This window comes from Elephas maximus, chromosome 17, assembly GCF_024166365.1.
Source record: "Elephas maximus indicus isolate mEleMax1 chromosome 17, mEleMax1 primary haplotype, whole genome shotgun sequence".
Classification (NCBI taxonomy): Eukaryota; Metazoa; Chordata; class Mammalia; order Proboscidea; family Elephantidae; genus Elephas; species Elephas maximus.
The window spans coordinates 19,199,718-19,221,876 of record NC_064835.1 but is presented as its reverse complement, the minus strand read 5'-3'; the positions used below and the strand labels follow the sequence as shown (position 1 = coordinate 19,221,876).

The 22,159-nt window shown below is 37.9% G+C and overlaps 1 protein-coding gene across 1 annotated transcript; it reads left to right on the top strand.

Annotated features, from left to right (window-relative positions):
- The first annotated feature begins 537 nt into the window (after window positions 1–537).
- On the top strand, window positions 538–1,491 carry LOC126060682 (olfactory receptor 150-like). Its single transcript, XM_049856910.1, has one exon. The coding sequence runs from the start codon at window positions 541–543 to the stop codon at window positions 1,489–1,491; it is 951 nt and encodes a 316-aa protein (XP_049712867.1). The 5' UTR covers window positions 538–540.
- The last annotated feature ends 20,668 nt before the right edge of the window (window positions 1,492–22,159 follow it).

Sequence of the window (22,159 nt, the reverse complement as noted above, 5' to 3'; positions counted from 1 at the left end):
AAGAGTAGAGACGATTGCAAATAAGGCATGGAAAGTACTTTGTTATCTCTGCTGTTAGGTGTCATTGAGTAGATTTTCAACTCTTATCAACCCCATGTGTGACATATCAGAACTACCCCACAGGGTTTCTTAGGCTATAATCTTTACAGAAGCATATTGCCTGGTCTTTGTCCCACAGAGTCACTTGGTGAATTTAAACTGCCAACCTTCCAGTTAACAGCCCAGTGCTTTACCATTGTACCACCAGGGCTCGGAACACTCATTATTCTAAGTTATCAGAACAGTTCTTTGGATGTTCAGGGACTGGTCAGTACTAAGACTCATTCTTATAGCACAGAAGAAAAAAAAAAAAAGGTATAATTCCATCTGTTGTTTGTTTGCATGCCCCATGATACAGGGATCCCAGAGTCTGTAACTTCCGACATAGAACAGGGACAGGGAGGGAGAACTGGAGATATCTGAATGATAAGACTTGAATCTGTTTCACAGTGCATACCTCAAATTTCTTCTTCTCTTCCTCTATAAAATTCCCAAAGGAAAATGGCAGCAAGAAATCACTCCACAGTGACTGAGTTCATCCTTGCTGGGCTAACAGACAAACCAGAAATCCAGCTGGCCCTCTTTATTTTCTTCCTAGGAACCTATGTGGTCACAGTGGTAAGGAACCTGGGCATGATCACACTGATTGGGCTCAGCTCTCACTTGCACACCCCCATGTACTGTTTCCTCAGCAGTTTGTCCTTCATTGATCTCTGCTGTTCCACTGTCATTACCCCCAAAATGCTGGTGAACTTTGTGATAGGGAAAAACATCATCTCCTACCATGAATGTATGGTGCAGCTCTATTTCTTTCTTGTTTTTGCTATTGCAGAGTGTCATATGTTGGCTGTGATGGCATATGATCGCTATGTTGCCATCTGTAACCCATTGCTTTACAGTGTCACCATGTCTTACCAAGTCTGCTTTTGGTTGGTAGTTGAAGTATACATACTGGGTTTAGTTGGTGCCACGGCCCACACTGGTTGCATGCTAAGAGTGATTTTCTGCAAGGCTAAAATAATCAACCATTACTTCTGTGATGTTTTTCCACTACTGGAGCTCTCCTGCTCCAGCACTTATATCAATGAACTGGTACTTTTGTGCTTCAGTGCATTTAATATTTTTGCTCCGGTCTTGACCATCCTTGGCTCGTATGTCTCCATCATTGCCAGCATCCTGCGAATCCGCTCCACTGAGGGCAGGTCCAAAGCCTTCAGCACATGCAGCTCTCACATCTCGGCTGTTACAATCTTCTATGGTTCTCTAGCATTCATGTACCTGCAGCCATCAACTCTCAGCTCCATGGACCAAGGCAAAATGTCTTCTGTGTTTTACACCATTATTGTGCCAATGCTGAACCCCCTGATCTACAGCCTGAGGAATAAGGATGTCAAAGTTGCCCTAAATAAAATCATTGAGAAAAGGTTATTTTGCTTTAACAAAGATTTATAATTCTTGGAGAAAATTCAATAAGGAATGAGTCCAGAAACAGTAACATATACACACAAGTATTGAAATTATTGCCAACACTTGATTATTTGGAAGAAAGTTCCCAAGAATGAGAATGCATTTGTAGTATTACCTGAAGGGCAATCACATGGAGGGCAGAGTAAATTCTAGGATTTTCCAGAGGTCACCCATAGTAACCCATATTACCTCTAATCATTTTTTAAAAAATTCTCAAAGGCCTTCATGGGGGAGATTATAATTTATATATGTGGAATTTGGCAATTTGTTAGATAAGATTTAGCTATCATAACTCATAGAACGATCTGTTTGGTCTGTATCCTTTGATCTTCTTAATACTTTGTGTATTGGCCCTATTTATTAGTAAGTGTACAAATAAACTAGAAAAATGTGATCTCTAAAATAAATAATTTTTAATCATTTGAAATGTACAAAATTCAATCCCCAGCACTGGGTTTTTGTTTTTTATTAGTTACTAAGTGCAGAGAATTTTATTAAGGAATATGGGACAGATGATGAGTAATAAGACATAAATACTGTACACAAGATGATTACTCTGTGGTGTGAGAGACTGATGGACTAGACAGGGCTGAATACATTATATTTTTAATTATTTATTTTCCAACCTTTTTTTCTTCACAGTTTTAGTATTTGCTACCACCTCAATTTCCCTGAGAATCCTATATTCATTTTCCTCTAATTTTAAAAGGTTTTCTTTTCACACATATTATAGAATCACAGATGTAAAAGTGACATTTTCTGACTATGCATTAAATGATATGGGTCACTTATGCGACCTGGAAGCATGTTTTCTCCTTCCCAAAAAGGGCAATTGAAATTTTGACATAACTAATGCCATACTGATACTCTAAGTAAGCTATACATTTTTTAACTGTACCAGCTGCTCTAGCCTCTTTCCAAAGGGGTGCGGGCGTTCTCAGCTCTTGTGGCCTTAGTCTTCCTCCTCTTCTTTGTTCTCTTGGGAGATAGCCTTGGGAGAGTAAAATTAAAGTCTGTTTAGAATTACAAAAATTATAGTTTCATTTTTTTAATAATATACGAACAAAAAGGAACAACAATGATGATAATGATAATCAGAGTAACACACTTTACTGATATTTTACAAAATGTCAAGCCCTATACCAAACGACTTAAGTGTGTCATTTTATTTAATATTTACAATATTCCCTCAGGGAAAGTACTAGTAATATTCTCATTTCAAATGAAGAAATTGAATCTTAAGGTGTTTGTGTAACTTATCTCAAGTCTCAAACAAAATGCAGTTGAGCATGGAAAGAAACTTGAGAAGTTTGACTCCAAGATTCACGATTTTACTCAAAGTTCTAATAAGACCAAAGTTCTAATCATACCGAGGTGACTGTAGGAGGCCTAAGGACTCTCTAAGGATTCTCTGCACAGCAAGCATCACTAGCTTCCTGTATGAATGTGCTGCTGTCCACTGAATATGTTGTTGTTGTTAGGTGCCATGGAGTCTGTTCCAACTCATAGTGACCCTTTGTCCAACAGATGGAAACACTGCCTGGTCCTGTGCCATCCTCACAATCTTTGTTATGCTTGAGCCCATTGTTGCACCCACTGTATCATACCATCTCATTGAGAGTCTTCTTCTTTTTACCTGACCCTCTACTTTACCAAGCATGATGTGCTTCTCCAGAGACAGGTCCCTCCTGATAACATGCCCAAAGTACTTGAAACGAAGTTTTGCCATCGCACTTCTAAGGAGCATTCTGACAGTAATTCTTCAAGACACATTTGTTCATTATTTTGGCAGTCCATATTATATTCAATATTCTTCATGAGTACCATAATACAAAGACAAAGTCAATTCTTCTTCAGTCTTCCTTATTACTGTACAGCTTTTGCATGCATATTAAAAAAAATGCATATTAGGCGACTGAAAATACTATGGCTTTGGTCAGGTGCACCTTAGTCCTCAAAGTGACAGCTTTGCTTTTTAACACTTTTGCAGCAGATTTGCCCAATGCAAGACTGTGTTTGATTTCTTGACTGCTGCTTCCATGGTTGTTGATTGTAGATTCAAGTAAAATGAAATCCTTGACAACTTCAATGTTTTCTTGGTTTATCATGATGTTGCTTATTGGTCCATTTGTGAATATATATATATTTTTTTACACTGAAGTGCAGTCCAAACTGAAGGGTGTAGTCTTCAACCTTCATAACTTAATGTTTCTAGTCTTCTTCACTTTCAGCAAAGCTACACTGTGTCATCTGCATATCAAAGGTTGTTAATGAGTCTTCTTCCCATCCTGATGCAGTATTCTTCATATATTCCAAATTCTCAGATTATTTGCTCAGCAAACAGATTGAACAAGTATGGTGAAAGGATACAACCCAGATGCACACCTTTGCTACTTTAAACCACATAGTATTCCCTTCTGTTCGAATTTATGCCTCTTGGTCTATGTACAGGCTCCTAATGAGCACAATTAAGTGTTCTGCAATTGCCATTCTTCATAGTGTTATCCATAAATCGTTATAATCCACACAGTTAAATGCCTTTGCATAGCTACTAAAACACAGGTTAACTGGTACTCTCTGCTTTCATCCAAGATCCATTTGACATCAGCAATGATATCCCTCATTCCACGTCCTTTTCTGAATTTGGCTTGAACTTCCAGCAGTTCCCTTTTGATGCACTGCTGCAACTGCTTTTTAATGATCTTCAGCAAAATTTTACTTATGTGCAAAATAAATGATATATATGATATTGTTCCATAATTTCTGCACTCTGTTTTTATCACCTTTCTTTGGAATGGGCACAAATATGAACCTCTTCCATTCGGTTTACCAGGAAGCTGTCTTCTTGACCTAGATAGATGAGTTAACACTTCCAGTGATGCATCTGTTTGTTGAAACATCTCAGTTGGAAAGGAAAATAGAGCAATTATCAAGGCAATATAGAGTGGAAGCAGAGCCAGAAAGCTCTAAATGTCAAACTCAACATAATTAGTTTTGACATGAATAAAAAATGAAAACACACTGAAGAAATTTTCAGTAAGGGCACAAAATGTTTATTTCAATATTTTACAAAGTAAAATTCTGACAACAATAAAAATAATGAAGTGAACAAAAGGAAATGAAACCATGATTGAATAATATGAACAGTTATTAGTTCTTTTCAGAAATGCTTATTAATTAGATAATAATGGCTTAAAAAAACCAATGCTGTCAAGTCGCTCCCGACTCATAGCGACCATATAGGATAGAGTAGAACTGCCCCATAGAGTTTCCAAGGAGCGCCTGGCGGATTTGAACTGAGGACCCTTTGGTTAGTAGCCGTAGCACTTAACCACTACGCTACCAGGGTTTCCAAAATACTGCAACCCCTTAGTTGGAAGAGCAAGATTGGCTAATTCAATTATTTAAGTGAGGCGTGGGGGATATTAAAACAGAGCAAAACCTAACTGGACAGGCCTATCCCCACTCTTGAATTATACCCAATAGAGAGCTAAATTTCAGTAAATCAGTTACGTGTAAATCTTCTGACTTCGAAAACTCTTAATAGGTATATATGTGTGTGTGTGCATGTGTGTGGGCTAGTACCCAATCATTCAACAAATACTGACTTTCAGAAGAGTCATTAGACCCAAACTTTAGTTACCTCATCTCTTAAAAGTAATGGGGAATAAAATTATATTCAATGTATCTTAAATCTATATATTTTAATAACCTGTGATATGATGAGGAGCCCTGGTGGTACAGCTGTTAAAAGGCTTGGCTGCTAATGGAAAGGCCCTTGATTGGAACCTACCACCGATTTGCAAGAGAAAGATGTGGCCATCTGCTTCTTTGAAGATTACAGCCTTGGAAATCCTGTGAGGCAGTTCTACTCTGTCCTTCTGGGTCTCTATGAGTGGGAATTAACTGGATGGCAGTGGGTTTGTTTTTCTGGGTTGGATGACGTAAAGACTGTGTCTTGGGCACGGGGGTGGGTGCCACCAACAAAACTTCATCTTTATGAAATAAATTGGAATTTTTTCTTTACAATATTTTGTAATTATGTTCATGTCACAAAAAAATGGATTTTTTTCCCCCAAGTGCTTTCAAGTAGGAGTCAAGTATTTGCTAACGTGTTCTCTTTAACAGGAGACTCATTCCAGGGTCATTTCTTTGGTAAATGCTAATTATACAAAGACAGGGGCACTTATACCTTAAAACTCATAATGGCATTCACAACAAAATCAAAGAGGCATGTATAGAATGTGTGAATTAAAGAAGGAATTTCTTACCCCCAAGAGGGTAGCAGCCTGCCGATACTGTGATTCCCTGGAACTACAGTCTGTGTTTTCTATTTTCTGTGCTATATTGAATTTGCTTTGTGCTACTAAACCTATTGCTAAGGAGCCCTGGTGGCACAGTGTTTAAAGAACTCGGCTGCTAGCTAAAAGGTTGATGATTGAAACCCATCAGCCGCCCCTGGAGGAAAGATGTGACAACCTGATTCTGTAAGGATTTACAACCTTGGAAACCCTATAGGGCAGTTCTACTCTGTCTTATAGGGTCACAAGGAGTAGGAATCAACTCCACAGCAATGGGTTTTTGGTATTCATAGTTATTGTTCTAAATGCAGAGATTAAAGTAGATGGCTACAAATGGAACTGACTTACAGTGAACTCTCAAGATATAGAAAAGTAGTCAAAATAAAGACATTACTGTATAATGATAAATGCTGTTAATAGTTTAGACTCAGTATAAATATTCCTTTCCTGAATTTTGACTTCTACCTGAGAGAATTAAATCTATGATATTTATGGCTAATAGAGACTCAGAGATGTTTTTCCTAAATGATTGACTAATTTAGCATTCTGATGACTAACTGGTTAAGAGCTCAGCCACTAACTAAAAAGTCAGCAATTCTAATTCAACAGGCACTTCCAAACCTATGGGACAGTTCTACTCTTATAGGGTCACTATGAGTTGCAATTGACTCAAAGGCAGTGGGTAAGTATTCCAGGTAGCCCTGATGGTGCATTGGTTAAGCTTTCGGCTGCTCACCAAAAAGGTTGGCAGTCTGAACCAAAAGCCGCTCTTTGTAGAGATAGTGGTGATTTTGAACACTCTTCAGATGCAAAAACAAATAAACAAACAAAACAAAAAATTGAAATCAAGAGGCAGGACCAAGATGGTGGAATGACAGATGCTTCTGGCAAGCCCTCTTACAACAAAGACACAAAAAAACAAGTGAAAAAAGAATATGACAAGCTAGGAGCCTTGAACATCAAAGGCAAGGTTACAAAATGAATTGAGGAGCAGGGGGAGGAAGAGGCAGTTCAGAAGTGGAGAGGAGTTACCAGACCAGAATTTCCAGGATCACTCAGGCACCATTCCTGGGAGCAGCTGCAGCAGGCTGGTACTAGCGTTACGCCACAGTTTCCTCAGGGAGAAGCATCCAGCCACACAGCCTATGCACACCTCCAGAACCAGAGAAGAACGGCTCTTTCAGCAAAAACTAAGTACTTGCATATATTTTACTCGCCCCCAACCCCCTTTGGAGTTGAAACCAATTTGACAGCAATGGTATTGGTTGTTTTAAGTATTCCCGAGAGGCAAAGAAACATTTAGATTAATCTCCTTGTCTTCTGGGAGCCCAATGTAAAACTATGCTGTGAGATCCCTGAAACAATGGCCTTGCAGATGAATTTGGGTTTCAGGGTATAGTCCAAATTCAGTCAAAGGAAATAACAGATCTGAGAATGAACAAGGCCAAAACCATGGAAGGGGGATGGTGAAAGTTTTCAATTTTTTAATGTAAGAAAAATCCTCAGAAGCACAAAAACAAGAAGAGGCAATCAGTAAGTTCATTGTCTCTAGGGAGAAATGAAAGCAAACCATTAGTTATATTATTTTTAAGACTTCCAAAAAAGGCATTTATAGTATTGTTAGTCATCTACGCCAATAAGTCACAGCCCTTCAATCCCTTATTCTGTGGATTCCATTTTTCTCAAAGTTTGATAAAAACGGAAGGGACCTTGAAGGCAATAGAGTTCAAGTCTTTTTCTTTGGAAACCAGGCAACAAAGGTAATGACAAGTCCAAGGTCATATAACTAGATGCTTTTATATTGTGACTTCTCCACACTGAATTAAATACCACTAACTTTTTTTTTTTTAAGGAAAATAGGCTATCGAGTCCGAAAGATGCAACAGTAACTGAACGTGTAGGTAAGCGTATCCCTACACAGACTTAGGACTCATCATTCAGAAATGCACCTCTGTCCAACTGGATTTATTCCTGATTTCCAATAGCCAATGCTGATTTCGCTATCACACCTAGAAAATAAAATCGAAATAACTAATTATGGTTATATTTATTATCCATGGTTTTATAAAGAAGCAATTAATTTTAGAGATTAACTTTTCACTAATCAACATAGTGAAGTACAGAGTTAGGGGAAAGTAATTAAGACACCAAGATGGGAAAAATGAAGATAGAATTAGAAACCAATAGAAAACGTCTCCTTAAGCCCTTGGAGAGTAAACATCTTGATAACAGCCTCCATGTCTAACTCATTTTTATGTCTCTTATGATACCCAGTTTATTGTTTAAACAATAGTTTAGTGTTTACCAGATAATGAAAATGAATGAATTAATAAATGTCATGCCAAAAGTCTCCATATGGTTTTCAAAGCCCTATCTACCTATTGCCACCCTCTTTATCTCTTACTATTTTATAGGAAAAAATGCTCATTCTCCTCAAACAGTCTTCATATTCTGCAAGCACAGTGCTTCATCCCATGTCTTATTTATAATAACTCTACACCATTTATTTAAAATTATAATTTCTATATCTTGTTTAGCTTTTCTTTCTTTCTCCTTAAGACGTAGTTGATACTTTTTCCATGCTGCCTTCTCTGACTTTTAAAGCACATAATGAATGACTTGTTATTCAAATTCTGACTCAGGTATATGCTTGAGTCTTGCATTGCTCACTGTTTTGTGACATGTTTTAGCCTCGCCTAACTGAACTTCACAAAGGCATGAGACTTCTCTGTATTCCTTCAAGACAAATCTCATTTTAATTGCTCAAACAGTATTTCTTGATTGAATATAATTCTTACAAATGTAGAGGTAGCCCCAATGAAAGGATAACTTTAGTTTATTTCAAGGGCACCACATTTTCATATTGCAATGTATATTTCAGTGAATAAATCCAGTCCTTTTCAGAGTTCTGATGCCAATCATCGTGTTAGATTATTTAGAATTTTGATTTTACATGTGAAGGAAACAGATGTACTAGATTAAAATTAGCAATAAAAAAGCAGTCCCTGCAGCAGACAGTGTGAGATAATTCTGAAAGCATCAGATGGCCATCAGCCTCATCCACTGAGCTCAGGCTATGGATTTGTCAGCTTCATGGACAGTACTGGATGATACTATTTGCCAGCATCATTGTCAAGGCACTGGGAGATAGTGGTGATTTTGAACACTCTTCAGATGCATAAACAAACAAAACAAAAAATTGAAATCAAGAGGCAGGGCCAAGATGGTGGAATAGACAGACGCTTCTGGCGAGCCCTCTTACCACAAACACACAAAAAAACAAGTGAAACGAGAATATTTATGACAAGCTAGGAGCCCTGAACATCAAAGGCAAGGTTACAAAATCAATCAAGGAGCAGGGGGAGGAAGAGGCAGGTCAGAAATGGAGACCAGTTACCAGACCAGAATTTCCAGGATCACTCAGGCACCATTCCTGGGAGCAGCTGCAGCAGGCTGGTACTAGCGTTACGCCACAGTTTCCTCAGGGAGAAGCATCCAGCCACACAGCCTATGCACACCTCCAGAACCAGAGAAGAACGGCTCTTTCAGCAAAAACTAAGTACTTGCATATATTTTACTCGCCCCCTACCCCCAAGCTGGCTTCAGCAGCTGTTGATTTCCCTGGGCCTGAAGTAGGCCCTGTTGAGCACCTAGGGCCATCCTCCACCACCTAGAAAAGGAATAAATTTGCAACTGGGGGAAAAGATAATTTGCCAGCTCCACTAACTGAGGGAGCTCAGGACAGCAGCGGCTTCTGTCCAGGCATAAAGTGTCTGTGGACTTTGAGTACCTTTCCCACTGCATGGACCTGTGTGGGCTGATTTGAGGAGAATAGGCCCTTGTTGGCAGACTACAACTGTTTCAGCAGTGCAGTGGAAAGGTGGGTGTTTGATGTTTGACACTGTTTTGCCTATTAGACAGGGTCCTCACCTACGCACATCAGGGGCCTAAGAACTAGTAGCTCCACTCAGATCAGCAGCCACCCATGACAGGGGTCCAAGGATAACAGTACCTCCCAGTCCTTACAATCAAAAACATCATGTACCTTGTGTTCATCTGCAAAACCAACCCACCTGTACACTCAAGGGTAAAGGGACACGCTTTACTCAGAGACACTTGGGATATAATTCTCAGGACCCTGCCTTGTTCAGAGCATGATTTTGTGCTGCAACCAGATACTGGTACCTACACCAATCACCCCTGACCCTCTAAGGCTGTAGGACAGACCCTGTACCACACATTTGATGATCAGCTACCTGGACACCTGAGCTGAATTCATACAGGAAAAGTGAATGGACTCCTAGACTGGTATACCTGATGATGCTCTGGCCACCTGGGGATAGAAAGTCAGAGCTCCAAAGGCGAAAATAATCAAGAGAGCTCACTCAAGAAACCCTTTTGGGTATATTCAAACAAAACAAAGCAAGAAGCTAAGATACAGTAAGCAAACATAAACTAATACAATGACTTATGGATGGCTCGGAAACAACAGTCAATATCAAGTCACATAAAGAAACGGGCCATGACTGCCTCAACAAGCTCTCAAAACAAAGAATCAAGGGATCTTCTAGATGAAAGTGCCTTCCTGGAATTACCATATGCAGAATACGAAAGATTAATATACAGAACCCCTGAAAAGATTAGGAAGGAAATCAGGCAATATGCAGAACAAACCATGGAACACACAGACAAAGTGGTTGAGGAAATCAAAAAGGTTATTCAGGAACATAATGAAAAATTTAAGAAGTTGGAAAAATCTATAGACAGAGAGCAATTAGAAATTCAGAAGATTAGCAATAAAATTACAGAAGTAGACAACTCAATAGAAACTCAGAGGAGCAGAATTGAGCGAGTGGAAGGCAAAATTTGTGAACTTGAAGATAAAGCACTTGGCACCAATACATTTGAAGAAAAATCTGATAAAAGAATTTTTGAAAAATGAAGAAAACTTAAGAATCATGTGGGACTCTATCAAGAGAAATAACCTACAAATGATTGGAGTACCAGAACAGGGAGGGATAACAGAAAACTCAGAGAGAATTGTTGAAGATTTGTTGGCAGAAAACTTCCCTGATATTGTGAAAGATGAGAAGATATCTATCCAAGATGCTCATCGAACTCCACATAAGGTAGATTTAAAAGAAAGTCACCAAGACATATTATAATCAAATTTGTCAAAACCAAACAGAGAGAGAATTTTAAGAGCAGCTAGGGATAAATGAAAAGTCACCTACAAAGGAGAGTCATTAAGAATAAGCTCGGACTACTCAGCAGATACCACACAGGCAAGAAGACAATGGGATGACTTATATAAAGTATTAAAGTAAAAAAAAAAAAAAATTGTCAGCCAAGAATCATATACCCAGCAAAACTGTCTTTCAAATATGAAGGTGAAATTAGGATATTTTCAGATAAACAGAAGTTTAGGGAATTTGTCAAAACCAAACCAAAACTACAAGAAATACTAAAGGGAGTTCTTTGGTTAGAAAATCAATAATATCAAGTATCAACCCAAGACTACAACACTGGGCAGAGCAATCAGGTGTCAACCCAGACAGGGAAATCACAAAAATAAATCAAGATTAAAAAAAAAAAAACACTCAAAACTGGGAAACAGTAATGTTATTATGTAAAAGAAGAAACATTAAAACAATAAAGAGGGACTAAGAAATGTAGTCATAGATCTTTCATATGGAGAGGAAGACAATTCAATACAACAAAATAAAAGTTAGGTTTAAATTCAGACAAATAGGGGTAAATAATAAGGTAACCGCAAAGGAGACAAACTATCCTACACATCAAAATAAAAACAAGAAAAAAATAGAGACTCAGCAGAAACAAAATCAACAACAACAAATGTGAGGAAAAGATAATATATAAAGATTAACTTCTCAGCACAAAAAAATTAAGTGGGAAAAAGAAACTGTCAACACCACACCAAAAAAGACATCAAAATGATAGCACTAAATTCATACCTATCCATAATTACACTGAATGTAAATGGCCTAAATGCACTAATAAAGGGACAGAGGGCAGCAGAATGGATTAAAAAAACACGATCCGTCTATATGCTGCCTAAAAGAGACACACCTTAGACTTTGAGACACAAACAAACTAAATCTCAAAGGAAGGAAAAAAATATATCAAGCAAACAACAATAGAAGAGCAGGAGTAGCAATATTAATTTCTGACAAAATAGACATTAATGTTAAATCCATCAGAAAGGATAAGGAAGGACACTATACAATGATTAAGAGGACAATATATATATTTTTTTATACCAGCAGGATATAGCCATGTTAAATATTCTTACACCCAATGACAGGGCTGCGAGGTACATAAAACAAACTATATCCACATAGAAAAGTGAGATAGACAGCTCCACAATAATAGTAGGTGATGTCAACACACCCCTTTTGGTGGAGGACAGGACACCCAGGATGAAGCTCAATAAAGACACGTAAGATCTAAATGTCACAATCAACCAAGTTGACCTCATAGACATATACAGAACAATCCACCCGACACCAATCAAGTATACTTTCTTTTCTAGTACACATGGAGCATTCTCTAGAATAGGCCACATATTAGGTCATTAAGCAAGCCTTGGCAGAATCCAAAACAATGAAATATTACAAAGCATCTTCTCTGACCATAAGGCCATAAAAGTGGAAATCAATAACAGAAAAAACAGGGCAAAGAATTCAAACACTTGGGAACTGAACAATACCCTGCTCAAAAAAGACTGCATTATAGAAGACATTAAGGATGGAATAAAGAAATTCATAGGATCCAATGAGAATGAAAACACTTCCGATCAGAACCCTTGGGACACAGTGAAAGCAGTGCTCAGAGGTCAATTTATATGACTAAATGGATGCATACAAAAAGAAGAAAGGGCTAAAACAAGGAATTATCCCTACAGCTTGAACAAATTGGAAGAGAGTAACAAAAGAAACCCTCAGGCACCAGAAGAAAACAAATGATAAAAAATTAGACCAAAACTAAATGAAACAGAAAACAGAAAAACAATTGAAAGAATTAACAAGACCAAAAGCTGGTTCGTTGAAAAAACCAACAGAATTGATAACCCATTGGCCAAACTGACAAAAGAAAAACAGGAGAGGAAGCAAATAATCCAAATAAGAAATTAGACAGGCAATATTACAACAGACCCAACTGAAATTAAAATAATATCAGATTACTATGAAAAATTGTACTCTACAAAATTTGAAAACCTAGAAGCAATGGATGAATTCTTAGAAACACACTACCTACCTAGAGTAACACTAACAGAGGTAAAAAGAACAGCTAAATAGACCCATAACAAAAGAAGACATTGAAAAGGTAACCAAAAAACTCCCAACCAAAAAAAGCCCTGACTCAGATGGCTTCACTGCAGAGTTCTACCAAACTTTCAGAGAAGAGTTAACAGCATTACTACTAAAGGTATTTCAGAGCGTAGAAAAAGACAGAGTACTCCCAATCTGATTCTATGAAGCCAGCATATCCCTGATACCAAAACCAAGTAAAGACACCACAAAAAAAGAAATTACAGACCTATATCCCTCATGAACTTAGATGCAAAAATCCTCAACAAAATTCTAGCCAATAGAATTCAACAACATATTAAAAAAATAATTCAACCTGACCAAGTGGGATTCATACCAGGTATGCAGGGATGGTTCAACATTAGAAAAATAATCAATGTCATCCATCGTATAAATAAAACGAAAGACAAGAATCACATGATTTTATCAACTGATGCAGAAAAGACATTTGACAAAGTTCAGCACACTTTCATGATAAAAACTCTCAGCAAAATAGGAATAAAAGGAAATTTCTTCAACAAAATAAAGGGCATTTATATAAAGCCAAGAGCCAACATCACCCTAACTGGAGAGAGCCTGAAAGCATTCCCCGTGAGACTGGGAACCAGACAAGGATGCCCTTCATCAACACTCTTATTCAACATTGTGCTGGAGGTCCTAGCCAGAGCAATTAGGCTAGATAAATAAATATAGGGCATCTAGATTGGCAAGGAAGAAGTAAAAGTATCTCTATTTGCACATGACGTGACCTTATACACAGAAAACCTTAAGAAACTGCTGAAACAAATAGAAGAGTTCAGCATAGTGTCAGGATACCAGATAAAAATACAAAAATCAGTTGGATTCCTGTACACCAACAAGAAGAAAATCAAAGAGGAAATCACAAAATCAATACCACTTATAGTAGTCCCCAAGAAGGTAAAATACTTAGGAATAACTCTTACCAGAGATGTAAAAGACTTACACAAAGCAAACTACAAAACACTTCTGTAAAAAACCAAAAGAGATTTACATAAGTGGAAAAACATACCTTGCTCATGGATAGGAAGACTTAACACTTTAAAAATGTCTATTCTACCAAAAGCGATATATAGATTTAACATAATTCCAATCCAAATTAAAATGACATTTTTTAATGAGTTGGAGAAACAAATCTCCAACTTCAAATGGAAGGGAAAGAGGTCCCGGATGAGTAAAGCATTGCTGAAAAAGAAGAACAAAGTGGGAGGCCTACTCTACCTGATTTTATAACCTATTATACCTCCACAGTAGTCAAAGCAGCCTGGTAATGGTACAACAGATACATAGACCAATGGAACAGAACTGAGAATCCAGACATAAATCCTTCCACATATGAGCAGCTGATATTCGACAAAGACCCTAAATCAGTTAAATGGGGAAAAGACAGTCTTTAACAAATGGTGCTGACATAACTGGATATCCATCAGCAAAAAAATGAAACAAGACCCATACCTCACACCATGCACAAAAACAAGCTCAAAAAGGATCAAAGACCTAAACATAAAATATAAAATGACAAAGATCATTGAACAAAAAATCGGGAAAACTTTAGGAGCCCTAATAGGTGGCATAAACAGTATACAAAACAATACTAAGAATGCAAAAGAAAAACTAGATAACTAGTTTAGGAGCTCCTAAAATCAAACGCATATGCTCATCCAAAGACTTCACCAAAAGAGCAGAAAGATTACCTACAGACAAGGAAAAGTTTTTTAGCTATAGCATGTCCAGTCAGTGGCTGATCTCTAAAATCTACATACTGTGAAAACTCAACTACAAAAAGACAAATAACCTAATTAAAAAATGGGGAAATCTCTGAACAGACACTTCACTAAAGAAGACATTCAGGTACCTAACAGATACATGAGGAAATGCTCAGGATCATCAGCCATTAGTGAACTGTAAATCAAAACTACAATGAGATTCCATCTCACTCCCATAAGGCTGGCATTAACCCAAAAAAAACATAAAATAATAAATGTTGGAGAGGGTGTGGAGAGACTGGAACACTTATATACTGCTGGTGGGAATGTAAAATGGTACAACCACTTTGGAAATCGATTTGGCTCTTCTTTAAAAAGTTAGAAATAGAAATAGCAGATGATCCAGCAATTCCACTCCTTGGAATATATCCTAGAAAAATAAAAGCCTTTACAGGAACAGATATATGCACACCCATGTTCATTGCAGCACTATTTACGTTAGCAAAAAGATAGAAGCAACCAAGGTGCCCATCAATGGATGAATAGATAAATAAATAATGATATATTCACATAGTGGAATACTAAAAAAAAAACTACCCACCAATAAAGAACAGTGATGAATCTGTGAAACATTTCATAGCATGGAGGAATCTGGAAGGCATTATGCTGAGTGAAATTAGTCAGTTGCAATAGGACAAATATTGTATAAGTCCACTATTACAAGATCTTGAGAAATAGTTTAAACTGAGAACACATTCTTTTGTGGTTATGATGGGGGGAGGGAGGGAGGGTGGAAGAGGGTTATTTACTGATTAGATAGTAGATAAGAACTACTTTAGTTGAAGGGAAGGACAACACTCAATCAGGGGAGTTAAGCACACCTGGACTAAACCAAAAGCAAAGAAGTTTCCTGAATAAACTGAATGCTTTGAAGGTCAGCAAAGCAGGGACAGGGGCTTGGGGACCATGGTTTCGGGGGACTTCTAAGTCAGTTGGCATAATAAAATCTACTAAGAAAATATTCTGCATCCCACTTTGGAGAGTGACGTCTGAGGTCTTAAACGCTAGGAAGCGGCCATCTTAGATGCATCAATTTGTCTCAACTCACCTGGACCAAAGGAAAATAAAGAGCACCAAAGACACAAGGTAATCATGAGCCCAAGAGACAGAAAGGGCCACGTAAACTAGAGACTACATCAGCCTGAGGCCAGAAGAACTAGATGGTGCCTGGCTACAACCGCTGACTGCCCCAACAGGGAACACAACAGAGAACCCCTGAGGGAGCAGGAGAACAGTGGGATGCAGACCCCAAATTCTCGTTGAAAAACCAGACTTAATGGCTTGACTGAGACTAGAAGGACCTCAGATGTCAAGGCCCCCAAACCTTCTGTTGGCCCAGGACAGGAACCATTCCCCAAACCAACTCTTCAGACAGGGATTGGACTGGACAATGGGATAGAAAAAAAATGCTGGTGAACAATGAGCTTCTTGGGTGAAGCAGATGCTTGAGACTATGTTGGCATCTTCTATCTGGAGAGGAGGTGAGAGGGCAGAGGGTGTCAGAAGCTGGTAGAATGGACACCAAAAGAGAGAGTGGAGGGAAGGAGCAGGGCGTCTCATTAGGGGCAGAGCAATTAGGAGTACACAGCAAGGTGTTCATAAATTTTTGTATGAGAGACTGACTTGATTTGTAAACTTTCCCTTACAGCTCAATAAAAATTAAAAAAAAAAAAAAGCAAGCAGAAACATAGCAGCACTGTACAAAGGGATGACAGGCAGGGAACCAGCTGTGACTCAGAGAAGTGACCACAAAAAAAAAAAAACAGAAGAATTGAAATCAAGAAGTTGAAAACCTGAAACTTTGGTCCTGTAAAGAAAAGCGACTTGAAAGAAAATAAAGAGGTTTGCTACTTTTAGAAAATTTAGTGTAGCTACAGAAAATAAAGATATGCCTAGAAAAATTTTTTCTGGAAACACCACTGAGTTTATGTTAGCCAAAGTGCTAATGTATACTTATAATTACTAATATTTTCCACATGCTTATCATAATTCAGGCATATATATTATGTTATTAATTCTTACAATAAATCTATGACATAAGTACTGTTATTAGTGTCATTTTGAAGATAAGGAAACTCACTTTTACATGGATTAAGTCACTTTTCCTATGTCATGCAGTCAGTAAAGGGCAGGACAAGGACCTGAGCTATAATTCATGTGGCTCCGAAGTTCGTGATCTTAACTAGTACCAGCTCCCAAAGATAGAAACGTATTTCTAGACAAAATCCTACATTAAAATCCTACATTACCAAAGATTTTAAAGTCAGGGCAGGCCTGAAGGCACCAATAGTTAGATAAAATGCAAAACCCTAGTCAGATTACATATGTTATATTTTGATAGTTTCTGGACAATATATTTGAAAGAGAAATGGACAAACTAACAGGACCCACTTAAGTGACCAGAATGTTGAAGACTTGAGAAATGTTACATGAAATGTGACATGAGAAGCATTTGACATATGGAGATACTTTAGTGCTGTGGAAACCAGAAATTCCCCATACCTCTTCTACTTTGCTGTCAAGATGGATATGATGTAACCTTGGAGCAGAACTTCTGGGTTCCACCACTTGAGTGAGTTCCTCTAGTTTTGCAAGTAAGTGATGCTTGAGCCTAAAAATGGCAGGGTTTCATTACAAAATGGACCTGTACTCCACAGCAAGTATCACTGTTATGATTTTATTTTAAACTATTTCATCATTTCTTCCTCTTCTACCACACTAGCACTGTCCAGTAGGCTAGTGGCTGCTGTATTGGAGAGCACAGCACAGTACTGGACAATCATCTCCCTATGAAAATGTACTACATTTAGTTTGCTCACCATTATAACCTTAGCACCCAGTACAAAGCTTTGCACATCACAGAAAATAAATACTTTTAATGAACAAAAGAATGAATGATTTTATGAGTCTTTAGCCATAGCATAAATTCAGTTTTTTTTTTTTTTTCATAATAGATAACCACATATCTCAGCTTACCATGCACTATTTTGGTTTAGAACTGTTGTCTTTGCATAATTACTGATAGTTCCTACATGCTCAAAATTTGATTAATTTTTCTGTGCTTTAGTTTCGTTATTCATAAAAGAGGATAATGCATATAGATAAACTTGGGAGGACTAAAGCAGTAGAGTGCTTCAAACATTTGATGTGTAAAATTAAAATAACCAAACCCACTGCGGCCCAGTATATTCCAACTTATACTGACCCTGTAGGGTTTCCACGGCCCTAAATCACTAAAGAAGCAGACTGTCACATCTTTCTCCCTCAGAGCCATTGGTGCTTTAGAACCACCAGCCTTTTGGTTCACAGTCAATTGTTTTAACCACTGCACCACCAGGGTAAGTGCTATGTAACTGTTTACAAAATATATATTAAGCTTATTTGAAGACAAATTTGTTTAAAAATTCAGTTTTGTACTTCCAAGTGTATATGCTAGAACACAGAGCCCTGGTGCCACGGTGGTTAAGAGCTCAGCTGCTAACCAAAAGTTTGGCAGTTCGAATCCATCAGCAGCTGTTTGGAAACCCTATGGGGCAGTTCTACTCTGTCCTATAGGGTTTCTATGAGTTGGTATTGACTCAATGGCAATGGGTTTCGGTATTGTAACACACAACATGATGGTTTGCCTATGTGTTAAATGAATAAATGAATGAATGCTTTAAAAATGTAGTGCACTAAAGTTCATTTTACGATCCAGGTAAGTGTAGGCAAATTACCTTTCTGTGGCTCAGCTCCATTATTTTTTAAATGGGCATAATAGAATAAGTTAAATGATATGAAATTGCTACTTGATTCAAATTTAAATATTCCACACTGGGCTGTGTGAGGATTAAAAGTGTTAATAAATGTAACAAGTTTAGAATTGTGTGTGGCATATATTAAGGGTTCAGTAAAAATAGTCTTCAAAGCCACATGAGAACGCTAAAAAAAAAAAATGAACTATTTCTCTAAACCTTAAGTAAATAGAAAAAGGTTAAAATATAGCTTCAAATACTTCAGAAATTATGGTTGGAAGCTGTGGTTATGAGGACCTCCTAGAACAATGTCTGCCAGACCTTAATATCTAGTCAATAATGTATGACTGCTATTTCAACACTGAGAAAGTATACTATACACAAGGGAGCTAATGTAAACATCATATAAAGAATGAGGAAAGAAAATTTTAATTGCTTCTTTTTCTCAATAGCTCATCCCTGGTGAACAGAAATCTTGAGGGACCTTCTATCTGTAAGTTTTTCATGAGACCTCTTGTATATTCAAACCCTGGTTAAAAACATGCTACTTTGGCGTTTGTTTCAGGTAGTATTATGAGGGATCTACACTAGGGAATTACGATTCATAATATTTACATGAGCAACTCAGAAACTGAGATCTGCATGCTGAGCCCTCAGTAAAAGAGAACCAAGGGGTCTCTATTTTGAACGGCCACCACCAACATTACTAAGAGTTATTTCCTTCAGAGGGCACTTGGTCTAAATATACAGAGCACCCTGGCTAAACATTTCACACAGAGTAAAGGTAAGTATCTGAATCCCATCTGTCCTAGAACCTTTTAATCTTCGTGAAGTCTTAGCGAACTTGCAATGATGTAAGAATATCATAAAGCTACCTGTCAAATCGTTACCCATTTTTCCAAGTAATGCATTCAAAGACAGAAAATTATCTTTTTTTCATATTTCAACCTATTCTATTTTGCTCAGGATTCACTGATTTCTAAGGTGAGTCAGTCAACATAGGCTAAGACCACTGACATAGGGCAGGTGATTTTGCGAATCCTCCACAAATAGCAGTCACAAGGGGTTTAGACAGACAGGTGGTGGTAAACAGGGTGGCAGAACAGAAAGCAACAGGAATTAAAAGCTTGTGTCAGATTCAGTTTTCAAGTGTGCTGGTCACATGTGCCATATTTTTCCCCAAATAACATGTGCCTTCTTTGTTTGCTTGCCAACCACTCCCTTCCCCCCAAGGTATTTTCAGAAGTGCCCTATGCCAAATTTTAACATAATTCTTTAAAAAAAAAAAAAAAGTAAGCATAGCATAGTTACTAAAATACCTCGAGACAGGGAGGGCTTGGTTGGAAACAAATGTAGAAGGCACATATTATTTATGTAAAAATAATGGATCACAGCCCTGCCAACCTTTCAGTCGGTAACCAAGTGCAAACTGTTTATACTCTAAAAAAACCCAACCCACTGCATCTTTAAATTCCTCATTGTAAAGTACAGAACTGACCCAGGGCTGGGGAGCGTTGCTGTCTGCAGATGGCAAACTGACTATCTGGGACTCAGAGGAAAGCCGATGTCAGGCAACACATTACTGGATACCTTACAACTGCTGGGAGTTGGCATTTCGAACCCACCAGCTGCTCAGTGGGAGAAAAATGTGGCAGCCTGCTTCTGCAAAGATTTACAGACTTAGAAGCCCTGTGGACAGAAAGGGCCACATAAATCAGAGACTACATCAGCCTGAGACCAGAAGAACTAGATGGTGCCTGGCTACAACCGATGGCTGCCCTGATAGGGAACACAGCAGTGAACCCCTGAAGAAGCAGGAGAACAGTGGGATGCAGCCCGAAAATTCTCGTAAAAAGACCAGACTTAATGGTCCAACTGAGATTAGAAGGACCCCAGAGGTCATGGCCCCCAGACCTTCTGTTATCCCAAGACAGGAGCCGTTCCCAAAGCCAACTCTTCAGACAGGGTTTGGACTGGACTATAAGACAGAAAATGATACTGGTAAGGAGTGGGCTTCTTGGATCAAGTAGACACCTGAAACTATGTGGGCAGCTCTTGTCTGGAGGGGTGGTGAAAAGGCAGAGGGGGACAGAAGCTGGCTGAATGAACATGAAATAGAGATTGGAGAGAAGGAATGTGCTGTTTCATTAGGGTGAGAGCAACTAGGAGTATATAGCAAGGTTATATAAATTTTTGTATGAGAGACTGATTTGATTTGTAAACTTTCACATAAAACACAATAAAAATTAAAATACAAAACAAAAAAACACACCCTATGGGACAATTCTACCCTGTCCTACAATGTCACTATGAGATGAAATTGACTGGGTGACAATGTGTTTGTTTTGGTTTTAAGTCATGTTTATTTTATTTTTTATATTTTTTCAATGTTTTCTCTGATAAAAGACATGGGAAGACATTTTACATAGAATATATGCATACCTCGAGTATGTAACTTACTAATAATTCATTGCTATTGAGTCGATTCTAATTGACTAATAATGACCCTATAGGACAGAGCACTGTATGAGGGTCCCAATTTTTCCACATTCTTTCCAAAACTTGTTATTGCTTGTTTTTTATAAATTATAGTCATACTTGTGGGTGTGAAGTGGTGTCTCATCCTGGTTTTGATTTCCATTCTTCTATTGACTAATGGGAGCCCTACTGTCGTAGTGGTTAAGTACTAAGGCTGCTAACCAAAAGGTCAGTAGTTTGAATTCAACCCTATAGGGCAGTTCCACTCTGTCTTATAGGGTCGCTAAGAGTCAGAATCAACTCAATGATAATGATATTGAGCACCTTTTAATGTGTTTGTAGGCCATTCATATATCTTCTTTAAAGAAATATCTGTTCAAGTCCTTTGCTTGTATTTTTATTGGGTGTTTGTCTTTTTGTTGTTCAGTTGTAAGAATTCTTAACACATTCTAGACATTGTTGTGGTTAGGTACCATCTACTCTGGTCATTAGTGTTCAGTGTGTCAAGTCTATTTTTGAGATGGTCTCTAAATTCCTGTGTGGTATACTCAAGGTCATACTTTGGCCCTTGTGAACTTGTTTTAATTTTCTTCAGCTTTAGTTTGAACTTGCATATGAGCAATTGATTTTTCTGCAGTCAGCACCTGACCTTATTCTGACTGATGATATTGAGCTTCTCCATCGTATCTTTCCACAGATGTAGTCAATTTGATTGCTCTGCATTCCATCAGGCAAGGTCCATTTGTTTAGTCGCCTTTTATGTGGTTGTAAAAAGGTATTTCTAATGAACAAGTTGTTCACCTTGCAAGATTGTATCATGCAATCTTTCATGTTGTTTCTAATACCAAAACCATGTTTTCATACTACTGACCCTTCATCTTTGTTTCTAACTTTAGCATTCCAATCGCCAGTAAATATCAATGCATCTTGATTGCATGTTTGATCAGTTTCAGACGGCAGAAGTTGGTAAAAATCTTCAATTTTTTTTTTTTGATCTTTGGCATTAGTGGTTGGTGTGTCAAATT

Coding starts and splice junctions, on each gene's coding strand:
- LOC126060682 (XM_049856910.1), top strand. CDS start 541: ATGGCAGCAAGAAATCACTCCACAGTGACTGAGTTCATCCTTGCTGGG.